The sequence below is a fragment of the Scyliorhinus torazame genome, chromosome 14 (genome assembly GCF_047496885.1).
Source record: "Scyliorhinus torazame isolate Kashiwa2021f chromosome 14, sScyTor2.1, whole genome shotgun sequence".
Taxonomy (NCBI): domain Eukaryota; kingdom Metazoa; phylum Chordata; class Chondrichthyes; order Carcharhiniformes; family Scyliorhinidae; genus Scyliorhinus; species Scyliorhinus torazame.
The window spans coordinates 9,703,265-9,729,568 of record NC_092720.1 but is presented as its reverse complement, the minus strand read 5'-3'; the positions used below and the strand labels follow the sequence as shown (position 1 = coordinate 9,729,568).

The following is a 26,304-nucleotide window of genomic DNA, read 5'->3' as shown; positions in this document are numbered from 1 at the left end:
GGGAGAGGGTACGCGTCCAGCTGCGTAAACCTGTTGATGGTCTGGCTGTAGTCTATGACCATCCTGTGCTTCTCCCCGGTCTTTACCACCACTACTTGAGCTCTCCAGGGGCTGTTGTTCGCTTCGATGACTCCTTCCCCCAGCAGCCTTTGGACCTCGGACCTGATAAAGGTCCGATCCTGGGCACTGTACTGTCTACTCCTGGTGGCGACGGGTTTGCAATCCGGGGTGAGGTTCGCAAACAGGGAAGGCGGGTCGACCTTAAGGGTCGCGAGGGAGCAGACAGTAAGGGGAGGTTTAGGGCCACCGAATTTAAAAGTCAGGCTTTGCAAATGGAATTGGAAATCCAGCCCCAGGAGGGTGGCCTCGCAGAGGTGCGGCAGGACGTACAGGCGGAAATTGTTGAATTCCCTGCCTTGGACAGTGAGGTTCGCTAGGCAGAACCCCTTTATCTCCACCGAGTGTGACCCGGAGCCAGGGAGATCCTTTGGTTTACAGGGTGGGTTACAAGTGAACAGCGCCTTACCGTGTCGGGGTGAACAAATCTTTCCGTGCTCCCAGAGTCAATCAGGCACGACGTCTCGTGGCCGTTGATGAGGACCGTCGTTGTAGCCGTTGCGAGTGTCCGAGGTCGACTTTGGTCCAGTGTTACCGAGGCCAGATGAAGCAGCTGCGAGTTCTGATCGGGCAGCGAGTAGTCAACCGAGCTGGGGGCCTGGGGCCCCATCCAAGATGGCGTCATCCATGGGTCGCATATGGTGTCCGGGGATGAAGAAGATGGCGTCGGTGATGGACAAAATGGCGGCGCCCACCGGTCCAGAGTGGAGTCCGGGGGGCAAGATGGCCGCGTCCGTGGCGTTAGGATGAGGGGGGGCAGTGAGCGCTGGTCGGTCGGGGCCTGAAGGGAGGGTTGCCGCAGCGGTCCATAGTCGCTGGAGACCGCGGCCACGGCGCGGGCCTGGCAGACCCCCACAAAGTGGCCCTTCTTGCCGCACCCTTTGCAGGTGGCGGGGCGGGCCGGGCAGCGCGGGCGGGGATGATTCGCCTGCCCGCAGAAGAAACAGCGGGGTCCGGCGGAGTTAGCGGGCTGTCTCGCAGAGCAGGCCCGCGGGGTCAGGGGGAAGGTCTGAGGGGCTGCCGCTGCGGGGTGCCACTGCGCGATCGGGTGCAAAGGACAGCGCTTTTTATAGGCAACGTCCATGGACCCTGCCAGGGCCCGTGCCTCTCTAAGTCCCAGGGTGTCCCTTTCTAGGAGCCTTCGACGGATATCGGGGGAGGTCATACCTGCAACAAAAGCATCCCTGATTAAAAGTTCCATGTGCTCATTCCCCGAAACCCGCGGGCAGCCACAGTTTCGGCCCAGCACCAGTAGCGCCCGGTAGAAATCCTCCAACATTTCCTCGGGGCTTTGCCGCCTAGTCGCAAGCCGGTGACGAGCGTAGACCTGGTTTACCGGGCGGATGTAATGTCCTTCCAGCAGTTCGATAGCGGCAGCATAGTTCTCCGCCTCCTCGATAAGGGGGTAGGTCCCAGGGCTGTCCCAGGAGCGCAGGAGATGCATCTTCTGTCCTTCCGTTGGGGTGCCTACGGCCGTGTCGAGGTAGCCCTTAAAGCACGCCAGCCAGTGTTTAAAAATAGCAGCAGAGTTATCCGCGTGGGGGCTGAGCTGAAGGCACTCCGGTTTGATGCGGAGATCCATCCTTCCAACTGAAGTTGTAGCAGATTAAATTGATGCGCAATCAATTACTCTCAAGACAAAGTGATTCCATAACTGAAGGCTTCAATCTGCTAGAACTCTTCCCCAGCAGCTTCGATACAGAAAGTGAAGGCTGCTGGGACGGCACCGGTTCTTATACACCGCCTTCAGGGCGGAGCTACGCAATACAGCCAATGATAGACTCCAGGGTCTAACCAATGGTCATCAGCCTCTCAGGTACCGCAATACCTGGTATTACCACAGAAGGCAAATGGAATTTTGGCCTTAATAGCTAAAGGGATAGAGTATAAAAGTAGGGAAGAGTTGCTGCAACTATACAAGGCCGTACCTGGAGTATTGTGCACAGTTTTGGTCCCCTTATTTGAGATGGGATGTAGTGACATTGGAGGCAGTTCAGAGGAGGTTCACTCGGTTGATTCCAGAGATGAGGGGTTTGTCGTATGAAGAGAGATTGAGCAGTTTAGGCCGATACTCTCTCGAGTTTAGAAGAATGAGAGGAGATCTAATTGAGGTATATTAAAGCAAAGGGTGGGGATTAATGGGTGTTTCTCTGGTTGGCATTCAATAGCTAGTGGTGTCCCTCAGGGATCAGTGTTGGGCCCACAATTGTTCACAATTTACATAGATGATTTGGAGTTGGGGACCAAGGGCAATGTGTCCAAGTTTGCAGCCGACACTAAGATGAGTGGTAAAGAAAAAAGTACAGAGGATATTGGAAGTATGCAGAGGGATTTGGATAGGTTAAGTGAATGGGCTAGGGTCTGGCAGATAGAATACAATGTTGACAAATGTGAGGTTGTCCATTTTGGTAGGAATAACAGCAAAAGGGATTATTATTTAAATGATAAAATATTAAAACATGCTGCTGTGCAGAGAGACCTGGGTGTGCTAGTGCATGAGTCGCAAAAAGTTGGTTTACAGGTGCAACAGGTGATTAAGAAGGCAAATGGAATTTTGTCCTTCATTGCTAGAGGGATGGCGTTTAAGACTAGGGAGGTTCTGCTGCAATTGTATAAGGTGTTAGTGAGGCCACACCTGGAGCATTGCGTTCAGTTTTGGTCTCCTTACCTGAGAAAGGACGTACTGGCGCTGGAGGGTGTACAGATGAGATTCACTAAGTTAATCCCAGAGCTGAAGGGGTTGGATTACGAGGAGAGGTTGAGTAGACTGGGACTGTACTTGTTGGAATTTAGAAGGATGAGGGGGGATCTTATAGAAACATACAAAATAATGAAGGGAATAGATAGGATAGATGCGGGCAGGTTGTTTCCACTGGCGGGTGAAAGCAGAACTAGGAGGCATAGCCTCAAAATAAGGGGAAGTAGATTTAGGACTGAGTTTAGGAGGAACTTCTTCACCCAAAGGGTTGTGAATCTATGGAATTCCTTGCCCAGTGCAGTAGTAGAGGCTCCTTCATTAAATGTTTTTAAGATAAAGATAGATAGTTTTTTGAAGAATAAAGGGATTAAGGGTTATGGTGTTCGGGCCGGAAAGTGGAGCTGAGTCCACAAAAGATCAGCCATGATCTCATTGAATGGCGGGGCAGGCTTGAGGGGCCAGATGACCTACTCCTGCTCCTAGTCTTATGTTCGTATGTTATTATGTTCTTATGATAAAAGGTATTGACAAAGTAGGGATAGAGCAGAAGCTGCCTCTCGTGGGACATTCTAGAATGAGAGGTCACAGATTTAGGTGAAGGGGTAACAGTTTTAAAACAGACATGAGGAGAAATTACTTCTCTCAAATGACCGTGAACCTGTGAAATTCGCTACCCCAGAGTGCAGTGGATGCCGGGACAGTGAGTAAATTTGTGGATGAAATATACAGGTTTTTAATTAGAAATGGGTTGATGGGCTATGGGTTGAGGCCGAGAGGAAATCAGCCATGATCGTGTTGAATGGCGGAGCAAGTTCGAGAGACTAAATTGCGTATTTCTGCTCTTGGTTCTTCTGTCGCTGGTGGGGGTGATTGAAATCAGGGAAGCACAAGAGGCCAGACCTGGGCTGGGGTTCTCCGAAATCCCGGCCAAGTGTTGACGGTGGCGTCAAAACTGGCTCAAGCGACTCTGCCGTCAACGGGCCTGCAGGCCCAGGCATTCACCCCTTCCTCGGGGGCTAGAATGGTGCCGGAGTGCTGTGCACTGCTACGGCGCCGAAAGCCAGCCGTACACGTGCAGTGCAGGTCCGCGCATCTGCGCCACGGCCGTCTCCGCGCCGACCCCTGGGCAATATGGCGGAGTCCTACAGGGCCCCAGCGCGGCGGAAGAAAGGCCCCCCCCCGGAATTAGAACGCCCGCCGATCGGTTGGCCCCGACCGCGGGCCTGGCCACCGTGGAGGGCCCCCTCTGGTGTCGGCTCCCCACCCCGCCCCCCCAACCAGGACGGCCCCCGCAGCCGAGGTGCCGCCGGGTAGGACCATACGCAAACGATGTCGGCGGAACTCAGCGGGCACGTGGCCCATCGAGCGCGCAGAATCGCCGCGGGGGCCACTTTCAACGGCCCCTGACGGGCACCGCGGCGACCGCGCTGGCGCGATTGCCGTCCATTCTCCGGTCTCCGGAGAATCGGTGGCCCAGCGTTGGAGCGGCGTGGCAGGATTTACGTGCCCCCCCCCAGTGATTCTCCGGCCCGGCGCGGGCTCGGAGAATCCCAGCCCAGGAGTGCAGCATCTCAGTGGGTTGTAGGACTAGAGGATGTTATGGAGATAGGGAAGGGAATGCCTGAGGGAAGCATTGTCATGTGAGAGTACCTTTAAGAAATGGATGTTTATTACTGCACTGATGTCAGAGAGTGGGTGGCGCTGGGCTGTCCGTCAGCTTTTTACTTTCGTTTTTGACCAGGCTGCAGGGTGTGTTTTAGTTTCATTTTCAGTGTTGGAGCTGAAGCCAGACCTAGCTGGTGTATTGCTGTTCTCTCTGCCATCAGAAGACTATCTCTTGATCATTTGGTGAATTCAGAATTATAAATGTTCTCAGTAGTGAATGTAAACCTAATGTACTTCTGGTAAAAGGTGCTTTAAGTCGTATGGATGTGAAAAGGAAAGCTTAAAGGATTACTTAGTGTTGTAGTCTTTGGGGGTTGTATTTTAATTAATGGTTTCTTAGATGTTCACTGTATGTTTTAAAAAGGTTAACTTGAGTTCATAGAATGAACATTGTTTTGCTTTTAAAAAATACTTTTCCATTTCTGCTGTACCACACCTGTAGAGTGGACCGTGTGCTCCCCATACCACAATCTAGTAAATGTTGTGGGTCAGGGGAACTCCATGATACACTTTGGGGTTCTCTAAACCCTGACCTATAACAGCATGACATTCTCTTCTGCACATGAATGATTATTTAATTTGAAAGAATATCAGCTGATACCTGGGTTTAGTTTTGCGTTTTGAACCACACCCCATACTGCCTTGGGAACAGTCATCTGACCCTTTTCTTGGGAGTCTGATTGGTCACCTTTCAGCTTGTCACCACCATTGGTCAGTTTGTCAGTTGGGAAAGAAGATGCTGGAGGATCACATGATTGTGGGGTCAGAGATTTTCTAAGAGGATCTCTTAATTCTGATTGGTCGGTTGACCTCTGGAGTGGTCCTGCCTTCGATCTTCTCCTTCCTTTCTTGGTCTTCTTCGCAGTAGCTGAAGCTAATCGTTGTACAGGGACAGCTGACTTTCCTTTGTGTTTCTCTGGTACCTCCCGGTCATTTCTAGAAAACAAAAATACAATATAAAGAACTTACATGTCTCTCGCTAAAGCAAAACACCGCAGATGCAGGAAATCTGAAATAGAATCAGAAAATGCTGGGAACTCTCAGCTGAACAATTCTCCCAGTTTCTCTGCCACCAGGGGGAGCTGAAACAAGCCGAGAAACAGATTCCGAAGGTACACAGCCAGAGTTTCTGCATGGGTCTGACAGGAGTCAGATCTTGTCTTTAAAACCACGTTAAGAGATTTCTTTTTCTCAAAGAACAACTCTGTAAAGCAAGTATTCCTATGTGCCATTGGTAGTTAAAGTGGATTGAGAGCTGAGATTAGTTTTTTTCTTGTTGTTTAAGTTAAGGAATAAAGATAGCAGTTAATATTCACTGTATTGCGTAGCATTGTTTAAGGGGTATTTTTAAGCAATTATCTGTGGTCAGGCAACATTTTTTTAAAGATGGTGTTGGAAGGAATGTTTGTTTTTATAAACCACATACCTATTTGCAAAACCATTCCTGGCGTGAGGTATCCTATCCCCACAGTCTTACAAATAAAATAAAATATTGGAGTTTCTGCCCAAGCCCTAGCCACTGTTGGAGTCTGGTCTCAGATCAGAATGTTGACCAGATAGATTAAACCCATCTTGTTCCCTCAGGGAAGGAAATCTGCCATTCTTACCTGGTGAGGCCTACATGTGACTCCAGACCCACAGCAATGTGGTTGACTCCCAACCCAGAAAAATTGCCACACCATTGCCCTCTGCGATAGTGTGGCAACCAACTGTGTTCAAGGACAATTATGGTTGGGCAATGCATGTTGGCCCTGCCTGAGACGCCCACATCCCACAAAAGAATAAATAAAACAATCTGCTGTTTAATCTTTATTAGTGTCACAAGTAGGCTTACATTAACACTGCAATGCGGTTACTGTGAAAAGCCCCTAGTTGCCACATTCCGGCGCCTGTTCGGGTATACTGAGGATTCAGAATGTCCAAGCACGTCTTTCGGGACTTGTGGGAGGAAACCGGAGCACCCGGAGGAAATCTATGCAGGCACGGGGAAGACGTGCAGACTCTGCACAGACAGTGACCCAAGCCGGGAATCAAGCCCGGGTCGCCGGCGCTTTGAAGCAACAGTGCTAACCACTAATTCTGAATGCTATCGTGCCGTCCACGCGATGGTAAAGTTTTTTTAGTGATGGTAAAGGGGATTGTCACAATAACTTCATTGCAGTGTTCATGTTTAGCACAGGGCTAAATTGCTGGCTTTAAAAGCAGACCAAGGCAGGCCAGCAGCCGGTTTGATTCCCGTAACAGCCTCCCCGAACAGGCGCTGGAATGTGGCGACTAGGGGCTTTTCACAGTAACTTCATTTGAAGCCTACTTGTGACAATAAGCGATTTTCATTTCATTTCATGTCGGCCTACTTGTGACACTAATAAAGATTATTATTATTAATTGACAAATCAATATTAGCCTTAAAACACCTGAAAGAACTCCCCTGTTCTTCGTTCAATCATGACAGGAATAACAGGAAGACAGAGTACTGGGCTAATGGTAAGATTCTTGGTAGTGTGGATGAGCAGAGAGATCTCGGTGTCCATGTACATAGATCCCTGAAAGTTGCCACCCAGGTTGAGAGGGTTGTTAAGAAGGCGTACGGTGTGTTAGCTTTTATTGGTAGAGGGATTGAGTTTCGGAGCCATGAGGTCATGTTGCAGCTGTACAAAACTCTGGTGCGGCCGCATTTGGAGTATTGCGTGCAGTTCTGGTCGCCGCATTATAGGAAGGATGTGGAAGCATTGGAAAGGGTGCAGAGGAGATTTACCAGAATGTTGCCTGGTATCGAGGGACGACCTTCTGAGGGAAGGCTGAGGGATTTGAGGCTGTTTTCGTTAGAGAGAAGAAGGTTAAGAGGTGACTTAATTGAGGCATACAAGATGATCAGAGAATTGGATAGGGTGGACAGTGAGAGCCTTTTTCCTCAGATGGTGATGTCTAGCACGAGGAGACATAGCTTTAAATTGAGGGGAGATAGATATAGGACAGATGTCAGAGGTAGGTTCTTTACTCAGAGAGTAGTAAGGGCGTGGAATGCCCTACCTGCAACAGTAGTGGACTCGCCAACACTAAGGGCATTCAAATGGTCATTGGATAGACATATGGACGATAAGGGAATAGTATAGATGGGCTTTAGAGTGGTTTCACAGGTCGGCGCAACATCGAGGGCCGAAGTGCCTGTACTGCGCTGTAATGTTCTATGTTCTATGTTCGATGACCATGTGGCCAGTTATGCCAACCCAAGAGGACAGATGGAACTTTGGTTTAACTTTCCATCTGAAAGGTGGCACTTCTGGCAGTGCAGCACTCCTTCAGCACTGACATTGGGAGTCCATCCTGGGCCATGTGCTCAGGTCTCTGGAGTGTGGAAGGGACCACACGACCTTGTGGCTCTGCAAGTTCAGCGAACTGGCTCGAAGCTGAGATTCAACTCACCAGGGATCCTTTAGGGAACCATGTTCAGCTATAAACCATGGTCACCCAGGAATGCTAAACTGCAGCTAGGTTTCGGAGGACCATGTGTTGGCTCCTTGACTATGATCATTGAACTGTTTCCATGGAAACCTGCAGCACCAAATCCTGCTTCCGCGTGGAATCTGTCAGATACCAGATGGTTGGGCAAACAAACGGTAATGATATGTATAGTCCAAGTATAGTAAAGGGTTAACAAGATGATGTACATGTATACCAACACTAGATGGCATCACTGAGTGATCTTATAAAAGGCTGCGTCTCTCGGCATGCTGGAAGAAGCTGATGGAGAATTCGATGTAGAAGGATAGTGTGAGGTTGAGTTAGAGTTTAAGTTACATATTACAACATAGAACATACAGTGCAGAAGGAGGCCATTCGGCCCATCGAGTCTCTACCGGCCCACTTAAGCCGTCACTTCCACCCTATCCCCGTAACCCAATAACCCCGCCTAACCTTTTTGGTCACTAAGGGCAATTCATCATGGCCAATCCACCTAACCTGCACATCTTTGGACTGTGGGAGGAAACCGGAACACCTGGAGGAAACCCACGCAGACACGGGGAGAACGTGCAGACTCCGCACAGGCAGTGACCCAGCAGGGAATTGAACCCGGGACCCTGGCGCCGTGAAGCCACAATGCTAATCACTTGTGCTACCGTGCTCTCTGTTGGGGTCTGGTCTGGGATCAGAATGTTGACCAGATAGATTAAACCCATCTTGTTCCCTCAGGGAAGGAAATCTGCCATTTTTACCTGGTGAGGCCTACATGTGACTCCAGACCCATAGCAATGTGGTTGACTCCCAACCCAGAGAAATTGCCAGACCATTGCCCTCTGCGATAGTGTGGCAACCATATTAATTACTGTATCACAGATTCAGTATTATTATTTGTTAACTGTTACTCAGTAGAGTGTGCAAACCAAATGAAGTTAAGTAGTGTAAAATAAATTACTTTTGATTTAAACATATAGTTTTATGTTCTTTGTCAACACTACAGTTTTGGCTGTCTTGGGGAACAAGACAAGGAATATAATACAGACCACGTTTAATGGGTTTCAGAAACGGGGACCAGTCTGAAGTGGCAGTTAGAGACTGACAGCAACGAGGGGGGTGACTGAAGAATGATGTCTTCAAAATGTGATGGCAATCCTCATGTGGGTGAGTGGGAAGCCACAGGGCAGTTCCTCGGATTTGACGCAGGAAGAGTGGGGTCACATGACCAGGGCTGTCGCCTGTCACTTGACCAAACCGAGGGCATGTCACATGTCCAGGACATGATGCCTCACTTGAGGAGGCCATGTCCTGATTGGTGAATAGGCCGTGACATTCGACCTCACTAGCCTGTCACGTGCCCAGCAAGTGACGGAGCAAGTGGGCCAGTGAACACGAACAAGACGGGACATCTCCCCAAGATAAGCCAGGAGTGAAACAAATTGAGGCTACCTCACTAAAAGACAAGAGCGCTGGTACGATATAACTGACTCACTGGTTTCGTCCATTCTCAGGAGGCGGCGGTGATTCCTGAAACAAAACAGGAACATCCTGTGGGAATACGAAGCAGAGTTAAACCAGAACAGAGGGGGGGAAAGAAATCAGAATCCAGGTCCGGAAATTAATAATCAACAAATTCGGGAAGGACAGAATCAGTGACAGACTCCAAATCTAATTGGTTGCTGTGGAATGCTGATTGTGTTCGGGGATAGGAAACCCAAAGACTCAAATTCAGAACATAATTACTACGCCACTTTGACAACTTGTGTTCAACCTAAAAAACGCTAGTGTCAGTAATTAGTGACATCTTAAAAAAATTAACCCGTGGGATGTGGGCGACGCTGGCTAGGACAGTATCTATTGCCCATCCCTAATTGCCCTTGAGAAGGTGCTGGTGAGCTGTCTTCTTGAACCGCTGCAGTCCCTGTGGCGTAGGTACACCCACTGTGCTGTTTGGGATGGAATTCTAGGATTTTGATCCAGTGACAGTGAAGGAATGGTGGTATGTTTTCTGAGTCATGAGGTTGTGTGGTTTGGAGGGAACTTGCAGGTGCTGGGGTTCCCATGTGTCTGCTGCTCTTGTCCTTCTGGATGGTAACGGTCATGGGATTGGACGGTGCTCTCTGTTGTGTATTCATAGTGTCTGAGATGACATCATTGGCCATTTGCACAGTCAAATCGGCAGTCTAGTATCGCAGCCTGTAGTGTTAACATCTAAATAATAATAATCTTTATTATTGTCACAAGTAGGCTTACATTAACACTGCAATGAAGTTACTGTGAAAATTCCCCAGTCGCATACATTCCGGCGCCTGTTCGGGTACACGGAGGGAGGATTCAGAATGCCCGATTCACCTAACAAGCTCGTCTTTTCATTTCATTTTTCTTTTCATTTTAATTTTAATTTTAATTTCATTTCATTTCTTTCGGGACTTGTGGAAGGAAACCAGAGCACCCGGAGGAAACCCACACAGACAGGGGGAGAACGTGCAGACAGTGACCCATGCTGGGAATCAAACCCGGGTCCCTGGCACTGTGAAGCAACAGTGCTAACCACTGTACTACTGCGCCACCCATCAAAATGGGGGGAGCATTTGGCGCCGTTGTACCGTTTGATGAGAATACAGTGATGGAGCTCACATACTGAATGATTCGACTATTTTGTCCAATCTAACAAGATAGCAGCCGATATAAAAGTCCCAACATTCCTGAGGATAATGGGGGCTGTACATTTAACTGCCTTAGGAGTCTGGTACAACCGGAAAAGCCAGGCGCAAAAACATCGGAATTGTGGACATTTTGCAGGGTCACGATTCATCAAATTCTTTAGTCATCGCAAAAAGATTTAGGTTTCATAAGCTCAACCAAGACGAACGTGAATTGATTACACAGTTTGTAGCTTCCCTAAAAAGACTGGCGAATTCGGGGATGTGTTAAACGATACCATCAGAGACAGATCAGTCTGTGGCGCAAAGAGCAAAGCGATTCAAAAGCGATTGTTCACCCAAAACAACCTGACCTTAAATAAAGCTTTGGAAGTGCGATGTCCATGCAATTAGCAGCCAAAGAAGCTCAACAGTTGAGTTCAAGCACAAGAATACACAAGGGGGGCGATTCTCCAATATGGAGCCCAAGTGTTCGCGCCATTGTGAACGGCGTCGCGTTTCACGACGGCGCGAACCGGGCCCGGGTACGACCGATTCTGGCCCCCACAGGGGGCCAGCACGGCGCTGGAATGGTTCACGCCGCTCCAGCCTCCTTTCGCGGCGCAAAATGGGCGGCGCGCCAACCCGCGCATGCGCGGGGGACTTCTTTAGCGCGCCTGCCCCGACTCAACATGGCGTCGGTGTTCAGGGGCCAGCCGCGCCAGAAAGTATGCCTGGGGGGAGGAGAGGCCGGCCCGCTGATCGGTGGGCCCTGATCGCGAGGCTCCCCCTCGGTGAAGGAGCCCACTCCCTCATAGGCCGCCCCCTGACCGCTCGCGCAGAGTTCCCGCCAGCAGCGACCAGGGGTGAACGGTGCCGGCGGGATTCTGTCGTATCGGCACGACCGCTCGGCCCATCCGGGCCGGAGAATTGGCGGCCCCGCCGATTCCAGCGGCCCACGACCGGAGCAGCGCTAAACGCGCCGGCGCAAATGCCGGCGATTCCCCGCACCTCAGAGAATCGCGCGCCGGCGACGGGGCGCGGTTTCGGCGTTTCTCCGGCCCGGCGCGGGGATCGGAGAATCGCCCCCATGATGTCGACTGAAACCCGAACACAAACACAGACCCACACTTGCCATCGGTGTACAGAAACCGGGCACTCAGCACCAAACTGTTGGTGCAAAGACAGCAGGTGTGGAATTGTGGCACAAACGGCCGCATTGCCACACCTGTTGGAAAAAGAAACAAGCTTCAGGCAAAAGTTGCAGGAAGCAAGAGTCAACTAAAACAAATGGCAAACTGAATGAAGGAAAATGTTGTCCATGTGGTACGAGAAGAACGTGAGAAGGAACTCGATTCGCAGTCCAAAGACAAACTACTAATTTGTCGACTCATTAAATCTACTAATTATTACTGGTGCAACAAACCGGCATTGGGTCACTCCATTACTGGGTGGTCAACTGGTGAAGACGGAGGTGGACACTGGGGCAGCTGCCTCACTGGTGCCAGAGATGGTTTATCAAGAAAAGCTCTGCAACCCTTGAAAATGGTGTTAAAAACCTACACTGGGGAAGTGGTTCCGTTGAGGGGTCGTATTGATATAGCGGTGCAATTAAATGAACAGACGGAAGGTTTGCCCTTGCACATAGTCAAAGGAAATTATCCGGGACTATTGGGAAGAACTTGGCTGGAAAAGATCATATTGATTTTGGCCGTGGTCAATCTAATGACAGATTCCGAACCAAGCCTGCCAAAAATCTTTTAGGAACATGCATTGTCTTCACTGATGAGCTGGGAAGCATGAAGGATATCTCAGAAAAGTGAAGATCAAGGAATAAATGCAGGTGAGGTGCTGAAAGGCTACCAGGTCAGTGCCCAACACAATCAGACCTAAGGTACAGGTGGAATTGGAATGGCTGGTCAGAATGGGAATCCTTGAACCCATTAACATGAGGGACTGGGCTACGCCAAGCGTACCCGTGATAAAAAAAGACGGATCTGTACTCATTTGTGGCGATTTTAAAGTCACGATTAATCCTTTACTATGTGCAGAGCAGTTCCCTCTAACCCTGATTGCTGACCTGTTCGATGGGTTGGCTGGAGGTCAACACTTCAGTGAAATTGACCTCAGTCAAGCACATCTTCAAATGAATATGAATCAGGGTTCACAACAGTAATTGATGCAAAAGATGACAATTTTGCATCAGTTCAGTGCCAGCATTGTCCCAATGGACCAAATCTTAAGTGGATTAGAGAAGTCCGGTGTTATCTGGATGCTATCTTGGTCACTGGGAAGAAGGGGGAAGAACAGCTCCACAACCTGCTCGCCACACTCCAGAGATTAGAAAGTTATGGATTAAAACTCCGAAAAGAAAAATGAGAATTTTTTCAATCTTCAACTGAATATCTGGGTCATGTCATCGACGCCAAGGAACTGCATAAGTCGCCTTGGAAAGTCAAAGCCATTACCGAGGAACCCAGATCTCAAAATGTCAACCAACTTCGATCACTCTTAGACTTACTAAATTACTGCAGAAGGTTTGTCCCGAATCTGGCAACTATTCTGAAATCCTTGCACAATCTACTGTGTCAAAATGAAAAGTGGAAATAGGGGGATCATAGTGAGAGAGATTTTGTGCAAATCAAAGAGGCACTACTCAATTCAGAACTCCCGACACATTTTTATCCAAATTTCCCCGTGGAACTGACAAGTGAAGCATCACCTTGTGGGGTTGGGGGCGGTGGTTTCCCACATAGTGTCCACAACTGAGGAGAAACTGTTAGCCTTCACGTCGAGGACCTTGAATAAGACCGAAAGCAATTACGCGCAGATAGAGGAAGAAAATCTAGGAATGACTTTTGGAATAAAATAGTTCTACCAATTCCTGTCTGGGCGGAAATGTGCTTCATTGACAGGCCATTGTCCACTAACACTGATTATTGTACCTCACAGCAAGATTCTATTGCGGGCAGAGAGCAGAATACAGAGGTGGGCATTGTTCTTGTCAGCACACAGACGCATACAATCAATTATCATCAGTCAAACCTTCATGGAAACGCAGATGGACTCCCCCAGCTATCCTTACCAAATAATTTGTTAAAAAACAGTTTGTGTGGAAATATTTTCTACTTCGAGCAAGTCGATAACACTCCTATAACCACAGAATAGATGAAGATGCGTACCAGAAGTGATACAGCACGGTCAGGGGTTATGGATTTGGTGCTTCAAGTCAAGACTTCAGAGTTAAAGCCATTTTCCACCCAAAAACATGAGTTGTCCATACAGGCAGGTTGTCTTCTCTCTCGCCATTAACCCCAAGTAGGCTTACATTAACACTGCAATGAAGTAACTATGAAAATCCCCTCGTCGCCAAACTCCCGCGCCTGTTCAGATACACAGAGGGAGAATTCACAATGTCCAATTCACCTAAGAAGCACGTCTTTCAGGACTTGTGGGAGGAACCCGGAGCATCCAAAGGAAACCCATGCAGATAAGTGGAAAACGTGCAGATTCCACACAGACAGTGACCCAAGCCGCAAATCGAATCTGGGACCCTGGAGCTGTGAAGCAACAGTGCTAACCACTGTGCTACTGTGCTGCCCAGGGTATATAACTCGTTATGAAATATTCACCTTGTATTAATTGTATTTAATCTTATTCACGGGGTCGAGGCTAGTGAACAAGCGCAATTTCAATCTTGCGGCCCATTGAGATGACAGAGGACTCCCCATGCAGCCCACTCACGAACCGAGGTTTCCTTTCATTGATGCAGCGGGAGCTTCACTCTGTATCTAACACCGTGCTGCACCTGTCCTGGGAGTGTTTGATGGGGTCAGTGTAGAGGGAGCTTTACTCTGTATCTAACCCCGTGCTGTACCTGTCCTGGGAGTGTTTGATGGGGACAGTGTAGAGGGAGATTTACTCTGTATCTAACCCCGTGCTGTACCTGTCCTGGGAGTGTTTGATGGGGTCAGTGTAGAGAGAGCTTTACTCTGTATCTAACCCCGTGCTGTACCTGTCCTGGGAGTGTTTGATGGGGACAGTGTAGAGGGAGATTTACTCTGTACCTAACCGCGTGCTGTACCTGTCCTGGGAGTGTTTGATGGGGACAGTGTTGAGGGAGCTTCACTCTGTATCTAACACCATGCTGCACCTGTCCTGGGAGTGTTTGATGGGGTCAGTGTAGAGGGAGCTTTACTCTGTATCTAACCCCGTGCTGTACCTATCCTGGGAGTGTTTGATGGGGACAGTGTAGAGGGAGCTTTACTCTGTATCTAACCCCATGCTATACCTGTCCTGGGAGTGTTTGATGGGGACAGTGTAGAGGGAGCTTTACTCTGTATCTAACCCCGTGCTGTACCTATCCTGGGAGTGTTTGATGGGGACAGTGCAGAGGGAGCTTTACTCTGTATCTAACACCGTGCTGTACCTGTCCTGGGAGTGTTTGATAGGGACAATGTAGAGGGAGCTCTGTTTCTAACCCCATGCTGTACCTACCCTGGGAATGTTTGATGGGGACAGTGTAGAGGGATCTTTACTCTGTATCTAACCCCGTGCTGTACTTGTCCTGAGAGTGTTTGATGGGGACAGTGTAGAGGGATCTTTACTCTGTTTCTAACCCCATGCTGTACCTGCCCTGGGAGTGTTTGATGGGGACAGTGTAGAGGGAGCTTTACTCTGTATCTAACCCCATGCTGTACCTGCCCTGAGAATGTTTGATGGGGACAGTGTCGAGGGATCTTTAATCTGTGGCCAATGGGTTTGAGGGATCTATGTAAGTGGACCCCAAGATCCCTCTGTTCCTCCACACTTCCAAGAATCCTACCTTTAACCCTGTATTCAGCATTCAAATTCGACCTTCCAAAATGCATCACTTCACATTTATCAAGGTTGAACTCCATCTAGGAGTTCAACTCCTAGGGGTTGAACCAGGGGCTGGTTTAGCACAGTGGGCTAAGACAGCTGGCTTGTCATGCAGAAGTAGACCAGCAGCGCGGGTTCAATTCCCGTACCAGCCTCCCCGAACAGGCGCCGGAATGTGGCGACTAGGGGCTTTTCACAGTAACTTCACTGAAGCCTACTTGTGACAATAAGCGATTTTCATTCCATTTCATGTTTCCATCGACTGAGTGTGACCTGCCTGAATATGTCCATCAGAATTATCATAGTCTGCTGCTAATGTTGGTGTCTTACCTCAAGTGAAGGGCGAAATGTTACCTGGGGAAGTGTGAGAAGGGCCTCGGGTGAGCCAGAAGGTAATGTTCTCAGTGTCCCATCTCGCACAGCTCGACAGATAACATCCAATTGACTGCAGATGTACTGGAAGTCCTCAGATGGCAGGTAATATCCCGAGGACTGCTTCACAGCTGCTTTCCTGAAGCAAGGGATCATCGGTGAGGGATCACAGTCAGGGAAGTCCTGCTCAAACTATACACAAGGTTAGCCCACACCTGGAATACTGTGAACAGTATTGGTCACCTTACCTAAGGAAAGATAGACTGGCATTGGAGGCAGCCCGGAGACGGTTCACCAGGTTGATCCCGGGTAGGGAGGGGTTTTCCTATGAGCAGAGGTTGAGTAGATTGGGCCTGTACCCATTGGAGTTGAGAAGAATGAGAGGCAACCTTATTGAGACGTATAGGGTTCTCAGGAAAGTTTGACAGGGGTGAGATCTAGAACCAGGGGACACAGCCTCAGAATGAGGGGCTGGTCGTTTAGGACTGAGATGAGGAGGAATTGCTTCAGGCAGAGGGTGGTGAATCTTTGGAATTCTCTATCCCAGAGGATTGTGGAAGCTCAGTGGTTAAGTATGTTCAAGACAGAAATCGATAGATTTCTACACATTAGAAACATCGAGTGATACGGGGATAGTGCAGGAAAGTGGTGGTGAGGTAGAAGGTCCTCCCTGATTTCATTGAATGGCGGGGTGGGCTTGAAGGGCCGAATGGCCTCCTCCTGCTCCTATTTCCCTTGGTCTTATGTAACATTTTTAACATTATAAAATATGCCAAAGTTCTTTTCAGGAACTTTATAAAGCAAAACGTGACACTGACTCACGTAAGGGGACATTGAGGCAATTGACCAAAAGCTTGGCCACAAGTAGGTTTTAACGAATATCTGAAAGTTGGAGGGCAGACTAGGGTTTGGGGTGTGAATTCCAGGCGTTTCGGGCCCAGGCTGCTGCAGACATGGTCGGCATTGGTCTGTGATGGAAACTCGGAGATGCTGAAAAAGGCCAGAAATGGAGGGCGCAGATATCGTGGAGGGTTGTAGGGCTGGAGGAGATTACAGAGAGAGGGACAAGGCCATGGAGGGATTTTAACATGAGCCGGAGAATTTTTAAACGGAGGTATTGCTGCACTGAGAGCCAGTGTAGGTCAGTGAGCACAGGGATGGCGGCTGAACAGGACTTGTGTGTGTGAGCAGAGAGGTAGCAGAGCTTGGGAGAATCTCAATTTTGCGGACATTAGTGAACTTGTTGAATCCTCTACAACAATCTGACAGTCTCATTGTCACTTTCACTGATCATAGTTCTTAATTTCTGTCTTGTTTGAATATAAATCATTTAATATAAGTTCATTTTTTGGATGGGGTGGGGGAGTCGGGAAAGAGGTGGGGTGGGGGGTGCTGTTTGAGGGTGGCTTCTCCAGATAACTAACCCAGTAACCTTACCGAATACATGATAAATCTCAGTGACCTTATTGATGGGAACAATTGATAGGCTGACTCTCACAGCTGGGGGGTGAGAGAGGCAGGAAGCCAAACGGGAACATTCACTGGGAGTAACATTCCCAAACGGCTGTTATATGTCTCCTAGTAACCAGCCCAGAGTAACATCGGTGGATGCTAGGCAGCAAGTTGTTTGTTACCGAGGTAACTGTGGTGGGCAGGAGGTGGCTGCTATAGGGAGAGAGGGAGAGAGAGGGAAGACTAACTGTCGTCAGAAAAATGAGGTTAAGAGTTGCGATGTTCAAGTATTCATGGTTTGGAGTTTGCCTCCTGCACTATAAGTTGTGTGGTCTTCACCTCAATCTTTCAACCTGTTTCTGAGGGCTCTGAACTTCGAGTCGGATAGGTGGGTCATGCCCACTCCAGACTTGAGCACAATGTTTAAGTTGACACAGTGCCAGGGGGTGTGCTGAACGGTTTTACCTTAAACTCAGGCCATTGACATCTCTCTGAGGTGGATGTTAAAAATCTAGTGGCGCCATTTTAAACAAAGAGAAGATCTCCCTATTGTGTCGGCCAACACTTATTAACAAAACAGACAATCTGGTCATTATCTCATTAGCGTTTCTGGGAGCTTGCTGCACACAAGTCTGTGACCACTTTTCCTACATTATAACAGTGACCACGGGTGGGAGTCTCCCACACCGCCTCTGGCGGGCTTCTCTGCGGGCAATAGCGGAGAATATCGGGAGCCAAAAAACTCCGAAACCCGCCGCTGTAAAACCAGGTTGCAATTCTCCCGACGTCAGGTTACCAGTGGTCGCTTAGTTCAGTGCCTGCTGGTGCCAACGACATTTACATTTGCATTCATTACCATCTCATGAATTAAGCAGCTGCTTGCCGGAACCTTGCCACGTCTTCCAATCTTACGTCACGTCAGCGGGAAATCACGTTGGCCTGAATTCTGATTGAAAAGGAGGGGCATTCACAATTCAGGCCTCAGTTTACTTGAGTCTTCGCGGCGAGTGCAACATACATTTTTCACTGATGTGCTGGGCTCCTCCATCATTGAGGATGGGGATATTTGTGGAGCTTCCTCCTCCAGTGAGTTGTTTAACTGTCCACCACCATTCGCGGCTGGATGTGGCAGGACTGCAGAGCTTAGATCTGATGCGTTGGTTGTGGAATCGGTTATCTCTATCACTTGCTGCTTATGCTGTTTGGCACAGAAGTAGTCCTGTGTTGTCGCTTCACCAGGTTGACACCTCATGTTTTGGTATACTTGGTGTTGCTCCTGCCATGCCCTCCTGAACTCTTCATTGAACCAGGGTTGATCCCTGGCTGGGTGGCAATGGTACAGTGGGGGATATGCCGGGCCAGGATGTTGCAGATTGTGGTTGAGTACAATTCTGCCGCTGCTGATGGGCCATAGCATGGATGCCCAGTATTGAGTTGCTGGATCTGTTCCCATTTAGCACGGTGGTAGTGCCACACAACACGATGGGCAGTATCCTCAATGTGAAGACGTGACTGTCTCCACAGGGATGTGTGGTGGTCACTCTTACCGATACTGTCTCAAGCCATCACTGCAGGAGTTCCTCAGGGTAGTGCCCTAGGCCCAACCATCTTCAGCTGCTTCGTCAATGACTTTCCTTCCATCATAAGGTCAGAAGTGGGGATGTTTGCGGATGACTGCACAATGTTCAGCACCATTCGCGACTCCTCAGATACTGAAGCAGCCGACACGCAAATGCAACAAGATCTGGATAATATTCAGGCCTGGGCTGACAAGTGGCAAATTGCATTTGTGTCTCACAAGTACCAGATAATGACCATCTCTAATAAGAGAGAATTCAACCATCGCCCCTTGCACAAACATTCACTCTCTCCACCACCGACGAACAGTAGCAGCCGTGTGCACCATCTACAAGATGCACTGCAGGAACTCACCAAGGTTTCTTAGACAGCACCTTCCAAACCCAGGACCCCTACCATCTAGAAGGACAAGAGCAGCAGATACCTGGGACCCCCACCACCTGGAGGTTCCCCTCCAAGTCACTCACTATCCTTACTTGGAAATACACCGGTCGTTCCTTCGCTGTCGCTGGGTCAAAATCATGGAACTCCCTCCCTAACAGCACAGTGGGTGTACCTACACCTCAAGGACTGCAGTGGTTCAAGAAGGCAGCTCACCAGCACCTTCTGAAGGGCAGGTAGGGATGGGCACCAATTCTGGCTGGCCAGTGAAACTCATATCCCGGAAAAATGAGTGAAATTAAAAACGAGTTGATGACTCCGTTGTGTTGTCTTCAAACTCATGCTGAGGAGAGGAACATCGCTGCTCACCACTCCCCATGCCCCCATATAGAGCAGACCAAAGGATTTCTGAAGATGCGCTTCCGGTGTTTCCGGAACTTTCCGCCGCCGCAATTTTGCAATAAAATGGAAAATTCCACCCTGCATCTCAAAAAAGTTCTTAATTGGTTGGAAAGTGCTTTGAGATATCCCAAGGTCATGATGGGTGCTACACAAATGCAAATCCTTCTTTCTTTCAATGGTACTAGGAACAATAGTTGGCGTTCAGCCCCTCAAGCTCACTGCATAATAATAGGACATGGAAATAGGAGCAGGAGCAGGAGGTAAAACCCCTCGAACCTGTTCTTCTCTTCAATAAGATCATGGTTCATCTTCCACATCGGCTCCACTATCTCACCCAGTCCCCTCCATTCCCCAAGTGTCCAAATATCGACATGAGATCAGTCAACGCCAATGACTGAGAGTCCAGAGCTCTCTGGGATAGATCATTCGAAAGATTAACGATCCTCTTCGTGAAGAAATTTCTCCTCATCTCAGTTCAACCACCTATCATCAGACTGTTACCCCACGTTCTAGACTCTCCGAGCAGAGGAACAGAACCCCTGCTTCTGGCACTCAATGACAATGTGCGGATATCATTTTCTCAGCCCGAAAGTTCTTACTGTAAGTGGGTGTTGAGGCCTTTGAGAAATGCTGCCGTACGTTGCTGCTGCATCAGGATTTCACTGTGAGAATCACGCAAATCTTTCTCTGTCAGGAGCAATTGTTGCCGCAGAGATTTCAACTCTTCCTTTAGCCCCTGGTTGTCCAGGCGAGAGAGGGACTTTGGATAAATCTTCTCTTTCAAGCGCAGCTTTTGGATCTCTTCCTCCTGTGCCTGTTAACAAAGCAGATTCTGTTAGTCTCTAATTGAAGATTTTGAGTGACCCGACAATGGCCTGGTCTACTCCATCCAGGGCAAAAAGCCCCTATGCGAGAGAATCCATTGCCCTGGCTCTCTCCCTTTCGTTCTCACCTGCCCCCTTCCTCAGGTGTTGAACCTAGTTGGGGTTCAGTTCCATGGGTGTTGGGGGGACCCCAGAATCAACCCACTCAACCACTACATCTGCACACACACACTTACAGTCAAACCCACACACATGTGGAAGCAACCACTGATCTGACGTTTCGACCAGTGTATCTACCTCCTGGATTGGCACAGAGACAGGCTCGCTGCCCAATTCAAGGTGGCAGCCGGGTGCCTGAAGCTGGAGGGGCCATTCAGGGGCCTTCCAGCTTGAGAGGAACAACTGGCTGCCGGAAAGGGTAAGTGACCGAAAGGGGGCTTCCAAACGGAGGCACCCTCTCGTCGAACTTTCAAAAAATTCAAATGGAAAAACCAGAAAAGGCAGGTCACAAATGTGAGGTTCGGGGAAGACTAGCTCTGGGGGGAATAAGCAATGGTGGGAAGGGCTGAAGTCAGGAAAAAATTAGAAAATTAAACAGAAAAGACAAGGCAACAGTGCAATGAGTGATAACAAGCAGAAGGTGACAGGGAGGGACAGAACATGCAAACATGAGAGTTCACCAGAGAATAGGGTCAGTGTCGGGACAAATGATGAAAAGACACAATTAAAAACTCTTTATCTGAATGCATTCATAACAAGTCAGATGGATTGATAGTATTACAATCCCAGATCAGATCCCAACAGTGGCTAGGATACTGGACTAAAATGGTTATTATTATTATTTTAATTTATTTGTAAGACTGTGCGGAAGGAATGATTCCCTCCAGGAGTGCTTGCATGAAGAAATACGGCTTTGGTATTTTAAAAACAGAACTTTATTATGAATACAATATTAAACTCTAACTCACACCTGAAAACAACAGCGTGCAATTACCCCTTAACCAGCAAGGAAATAATCATACAGCTCTTAATCCATCTTAAAATTAGCATGGCACAGAGTAATACTTTCTTTACAGAACAGATTTGGCCCCTGTTAGAACCCCTTCAGACTCTGGCTGAATATCTTCAAAACGATGGGTGACCTGGTGTGTGTCAGCTTATTCCTTGTCCTCAGACAAGGCTGTTCTGCTTTAAATATTATTACTCGTTTTCTAACCATCGTACTGTGAGAGAAATGTGGACACAGTGTCAGACAGATCAGCCTTCAACTCCTCTCCAAAGCTTTTCCACAATGCCTCTACATCCCTTAGTTCCACCCCTCAACAATGACATCATATCCCCAAGCTGAAAAACTCGCCAGGCTGAAAGCACATTAACTCCCCAGGGACTTCCCCCAGTCAAACCACAGTGCATTAGCTCAGACTGAAAACCGCATTCCTCTGGTTAATTTCACCTTCTGGCTCCTAAAAGCCCCAGGCCCGGCAAAACAAAATCCTTTTTTAAAAGCATGACCAGTATAACCCCAGACGTCTAACCCTTAAGTTGCCCCAATATTTAGAAGCCAACATTCCTAAAGTTCTCTATTTGTCACAATATCATAAATAAAACTAAATTAAATAGATACAATGTGGAGACCATCACAGAGATATGGTTGCCAGGTGACCAAGGCTGGGAACTGAATATTTAAAGTATGTTAAACTTAGAACGGTTAGGCAAAAATAAAAAAGGTGGTGGGGTAGTTCTGTTAATAAAGGGTGCGAGCAACACATTAGTGAGAAATGATCTTGGTTCAGAAGCTTAGAATGTCAATTCAGTTTGGATGGAAATAAGAAATACAAGAGGGAAATGTTGATAGCGGGTGTAGTTTACAGGCCCGCTATCAGTAGCTACACTGTAAGACATAGGTAAAACCATAAATTAATGGGAGCCTGAACATAAGAACATAAGAACTAGGAGCAGGAGTAGGCCATCTGGCCCCTTGAGCCTGCTCCGCCATTCAATGAGATCATGGCTGATCTTTTGTGGACTCAGCTCCACTTTCCGGCCCAAACACCATAACCCTTAATCCCTTTATTCTTCAAAAAACTATCTATTTTTATCTTAAACACATTTAATGAAGGAGCCTCTACTGCGTCACTGGGCAAGGAATTCCATAGATTCACAACCCTTGAGGTGAAGAAGTTCCTCCTAAACGCAGTCCTAAATCTACTTCCCCTTATTTTGAGGCTATGCCCCCTAGTTCTGCTTTCACCCATCAGTGGAAACAACCTGCCCGCATCTATCCTATCTATTCCCTTCATAATTTTGTATGTTTCTATAAGATCCCCCCTCATCCTTCTAAATTCCAACAAGTACAGTCCAGTCTGCTCAACCTCTCCTCGTAATCTAACCCCTTCAGCTCTGGGATTAACCTAGTGAATCTCCTCTGCACACCCTCCAGCGCCAGTACGTCCTTTCTCAAGTAAGGAGACACAATACCCCAGGTGTGGCCTCACTAACACCTTATACAATTGCAGCATAACCTCCCTAGTCTTAAACGCCATCCCTCTAGCAATGAAGGACAAAATTCCATTCGCCTTCTTAATCACCTGTTGCACCTGTAAACCAACTTTTTGCGACTCATGCTCTAGCACACCCAGGTCTCTCTGCACAGCGGCATGTTTTAATATTTTATCATTTAAATAATAATCCCTTTTGCTGTTATTCCTACCAAAATGGATAACCTCACATTTGTCAACATTGTATTCCATCTGCCAGACTCTAGCCCATTCACTTAGCCTATCGAAATCCCTCTGCAGACTTCCAGTATCCCCTGCACTTTTCGCTTTACCACTCATCTTAGTGTCGTCTGCAAACTTGGACACATTGCCCTTGGTCCCCAACTCCAAATCATCTATGTAAATTGTGAACAATTGTGGGCCCAACACTGATCGCTGAGGGACACCACTAGCTACTGATTGCCAACCAGAGAAACACCCATTAATCCCCACTCTTTGCTTTCTATTAATTAACCAATCCTCTATCCATGCTACTACTTTCCCCTTAATGCCATGCATCTTATGCAGCAATCTTTTGTGTGGCACCTTGTCAAAGGTTTTCTGGAAATCCAGATATACCACATCCATTGGCACCCCATTATCTACCGCACTGGTAATGTCCTCAAAAAATTCCACTAAATTAGTTAGGCACCACCTGCCCTTTATGAACCCATGCTGCGTCTGCCCAATGGGACAATTTCCATCCAGGTGCCCCGCTATTTCTTCCTTGATGATATTCCAGCATCTTCCCTGCTACCGAAGTTAAGCTCACTGGCCTATAATTACCCGCTTTCTGCCTACCTCCTTTTTAAAACAGTGGTGTCACGTTTGCTAATTTCCAATCCGCCGGGACCACCCCAGAGTCCAGTGAATTTTGGTAAATTATCATTAGTGCATTTGCAATTTCCCTAGCCATCTCTTTTAGCACTCTGGGATGCATCCATCATGGCCAAGAGACTTGTCTACCTTATCCCCATTAGTTTGCCCATCACTACCTCCTTTGAGATAACAATCCTCTCAAGGTCCTCACCTGTCATAGCCTCATTTCTATCAGTCACTGGCATGTTATTTGTGTCTTCCACTGTGAAGACCGACCCAAAAAACCTGTTCAGTTCTTCAGCCATTTCCTCATCTCCCATTATTATATCTCCCTTCTCATCCTCTAAAGGACCAATATTTACCTTAGCCACTCTTTTTTGTTTTATACATTTGTTGAAACTTTTACTATCTGTTTTTATATTCTGAGCAAGTTTACTCTCATAATCTATTTTACTCTTCTTTATAGCTTTTTTAGTAGCTTTCTGTTGCCCCCTAAAGATTTCCCAGTCCTCTAGTCTCCCACTAATCTTTGCCACTTTGTATGCTTTTTCCTTCAATTTGATATTCTCCCTTATTTCCTTAAATCCACGGTCGATTTTCCCTCTTTTTACCGTCCTTCCTTTTTGTTGGTATAAACCTTTGCTGAGCACTATGAAAAATCGCTTGGAAGTTTCTCCACTGTTCCTCAACTGTTTCACCATAAAGTCTTTGCTCCCAGTCTACCTTAGCTAGCTCTTCTCTCATCCCATTGTAATCTCCTTTGTTTAAGCACAAAACACTAGTGTTTGATTTTATAATTGAGGGCGACGACAGAATGCTGCTGGATCGAGGGATCTGGGTATCCTATTATATGAATCAAAATGTTTGCACAAAGGTACAGTAAGTGATTAGGAAAGCAAATGAAATGTTCATCTTTAATATGAGGGGCTGGAGTATTAAAGTTCTACTACAACTGGACAGGGACTGAGTGAGATCCCGAGTCACTGTCCATGTGGAGTTTGCACATTCTCCCCATCTCTGCGTGGATCTCACCCCCACAGTCCAAAATCGGTGCAGGCTCGATGGGCTCCTTGTGCACTCTGTGATCTATGTCCTATGTTATATGCAGGATGGGTGGATTGGCCAAACTAAACTGGCCCCTTAATTGGAAAAAAAAAATTGAATACTCAAAATAAAAAGATCATTATGTTGTATGTTTTCATGTATGGAGCGATGTGCCTGGATTGCACATAAAACAATACCTTTCAATGTACCTCAGTACACGTGACAATAAATCTAAATCTATTTCTCGAGCCACTTTGTTAAGTACTCTGGGATGTAGATTGTCAGGCCCTGGGGATCAGCCCTCAACTCCATCAATTTCCCCAATACGTTTCTCCACTAATATTGATCATCTTCAGTTCTTCCCTCTCATTGAACATGGAGGTAGTTTCAGTGCCAATCCAACCTGTTAACCAAAAAAGTTACCTTCAACTTCTTTATCAGCTTCTCTTTAAGCTCCATCCATTGAGCCGTTTTATCCTCTGTCTCTTCTTTCAACGCTTGCTCTCTGTCGGAAAGAGAAGAAATCAGGAAGATTCACTGAGAATATTCATAGAATAAAGCAGCACAGTAAATGCCTGTCTTGTCTCTTTGAAGGACCTCCCCAGTTAGTTCCCCCATTATCCCCATCGCTCTTCACATTTTTCCTTTAAGAATTTGTCCAATTCTCCTTTTGAAAGTTCCTTATTAATCGGCTTCCACCTCCCTTTCAGACACGCCTGCAGAACACAACTCACTCAGTTAAAAAGATTCTCCTCATCTGGTTCTTTGTCAATCACCTTAAATCAGCGTCATGTGATTACTGGCTCTGCGACCAGGGGAAACTGGTTCCCCGTGTTTACATCATCAAAATCCTTTGTGATTTTGAACACGTTTATTAAATCTCCCCTGAACCTTTTCTGCCTTGAGCAGAACAAATCCCAGCGTCTCCAGGCTCTCCACATCAAGTCCCCCATCCCTGTGATCCATTCGAGTAAATCTCCCCTGCCCCCTCTCTCAACTCTTTTTTCAGGTCTCCTTGACTTGGAGCTCTTTTGAAGTTCAACCAATTAGAAGAAAGTCAACAAATTAAGGGACAAATCAAAAGGGGCCGATCCTTAAAGGGGCACTGCCCAAACCAAAACAAAGATCAAATGAAACTTAAAGACACAAAATTAAAAAGTGATTAAAGGGGTCGGTAAAGGCACTCTGGGCCCTGAGGTGCCCACCGGGCACGGAAGCTGCTCCCTCTCCGAGGTCTTGACACCCTGCCTAAAGTGTGGTACCCAGAATTGGGGAAAGCATTCCAATATTCTGAGGCTTAACCAGTAATTTATAAAGGTTCAGCACACTTTGCATCTATACTCTGTGCCTCCACTTATAAAATGCAAGAGTATTATTATATTCAGAGATTCAGTAAGGTTTGCAGTCCTGAAAAAGACCATTCTTCCCATCATGTTTATGCCACTTCTTCCCTA

The 26,304-nt window shown here is 47.7% G+C and overlaps 1 protein-coding gene across 4 annotated transcripts in view; it reads right to left on the bottom strand.

Moving 5' to 3' along the window:
• LOC140389516 (uncharacterized) overlaps positions 1-26,304 on the bottom strand; it is a 169,443-nt gene that overhangs the window by 70,992 nt on the left and 72,147 nt on the right. For all 4 annotated transcript variants that reach the window (XR_011934411.1, XM_072473689.1, XM_072473688.1 and 1 more), the window contains exons 7-11: positions 25,274-25,355; positions 20,226-20,440; positions 15,796-15,952; positions 9,429-9,484; positions 5,082-5,416 (exon numbers count right to left, since the gene is read on the bottom strand). Coding sequence is in view for 3 of the 4 variants with exons in the window: in XM_072473689.1 (XP_072329790.1) it covers positions 5,082-5,416; positions 9,429-9,484; positions 15,796-15,952; positions 20,226-20,440; positions 25,274-25,355 (845 nt within the window). In the remaining variant the exon portion in view is untranslated. The remainder of the gene's footprint in view (positions 1-5,081; positions 5,417-9,428; positions 9,485-15,795; positions 15,953-20,225; positions 20,441-25,273; positions 25,356-26,304) is intronic.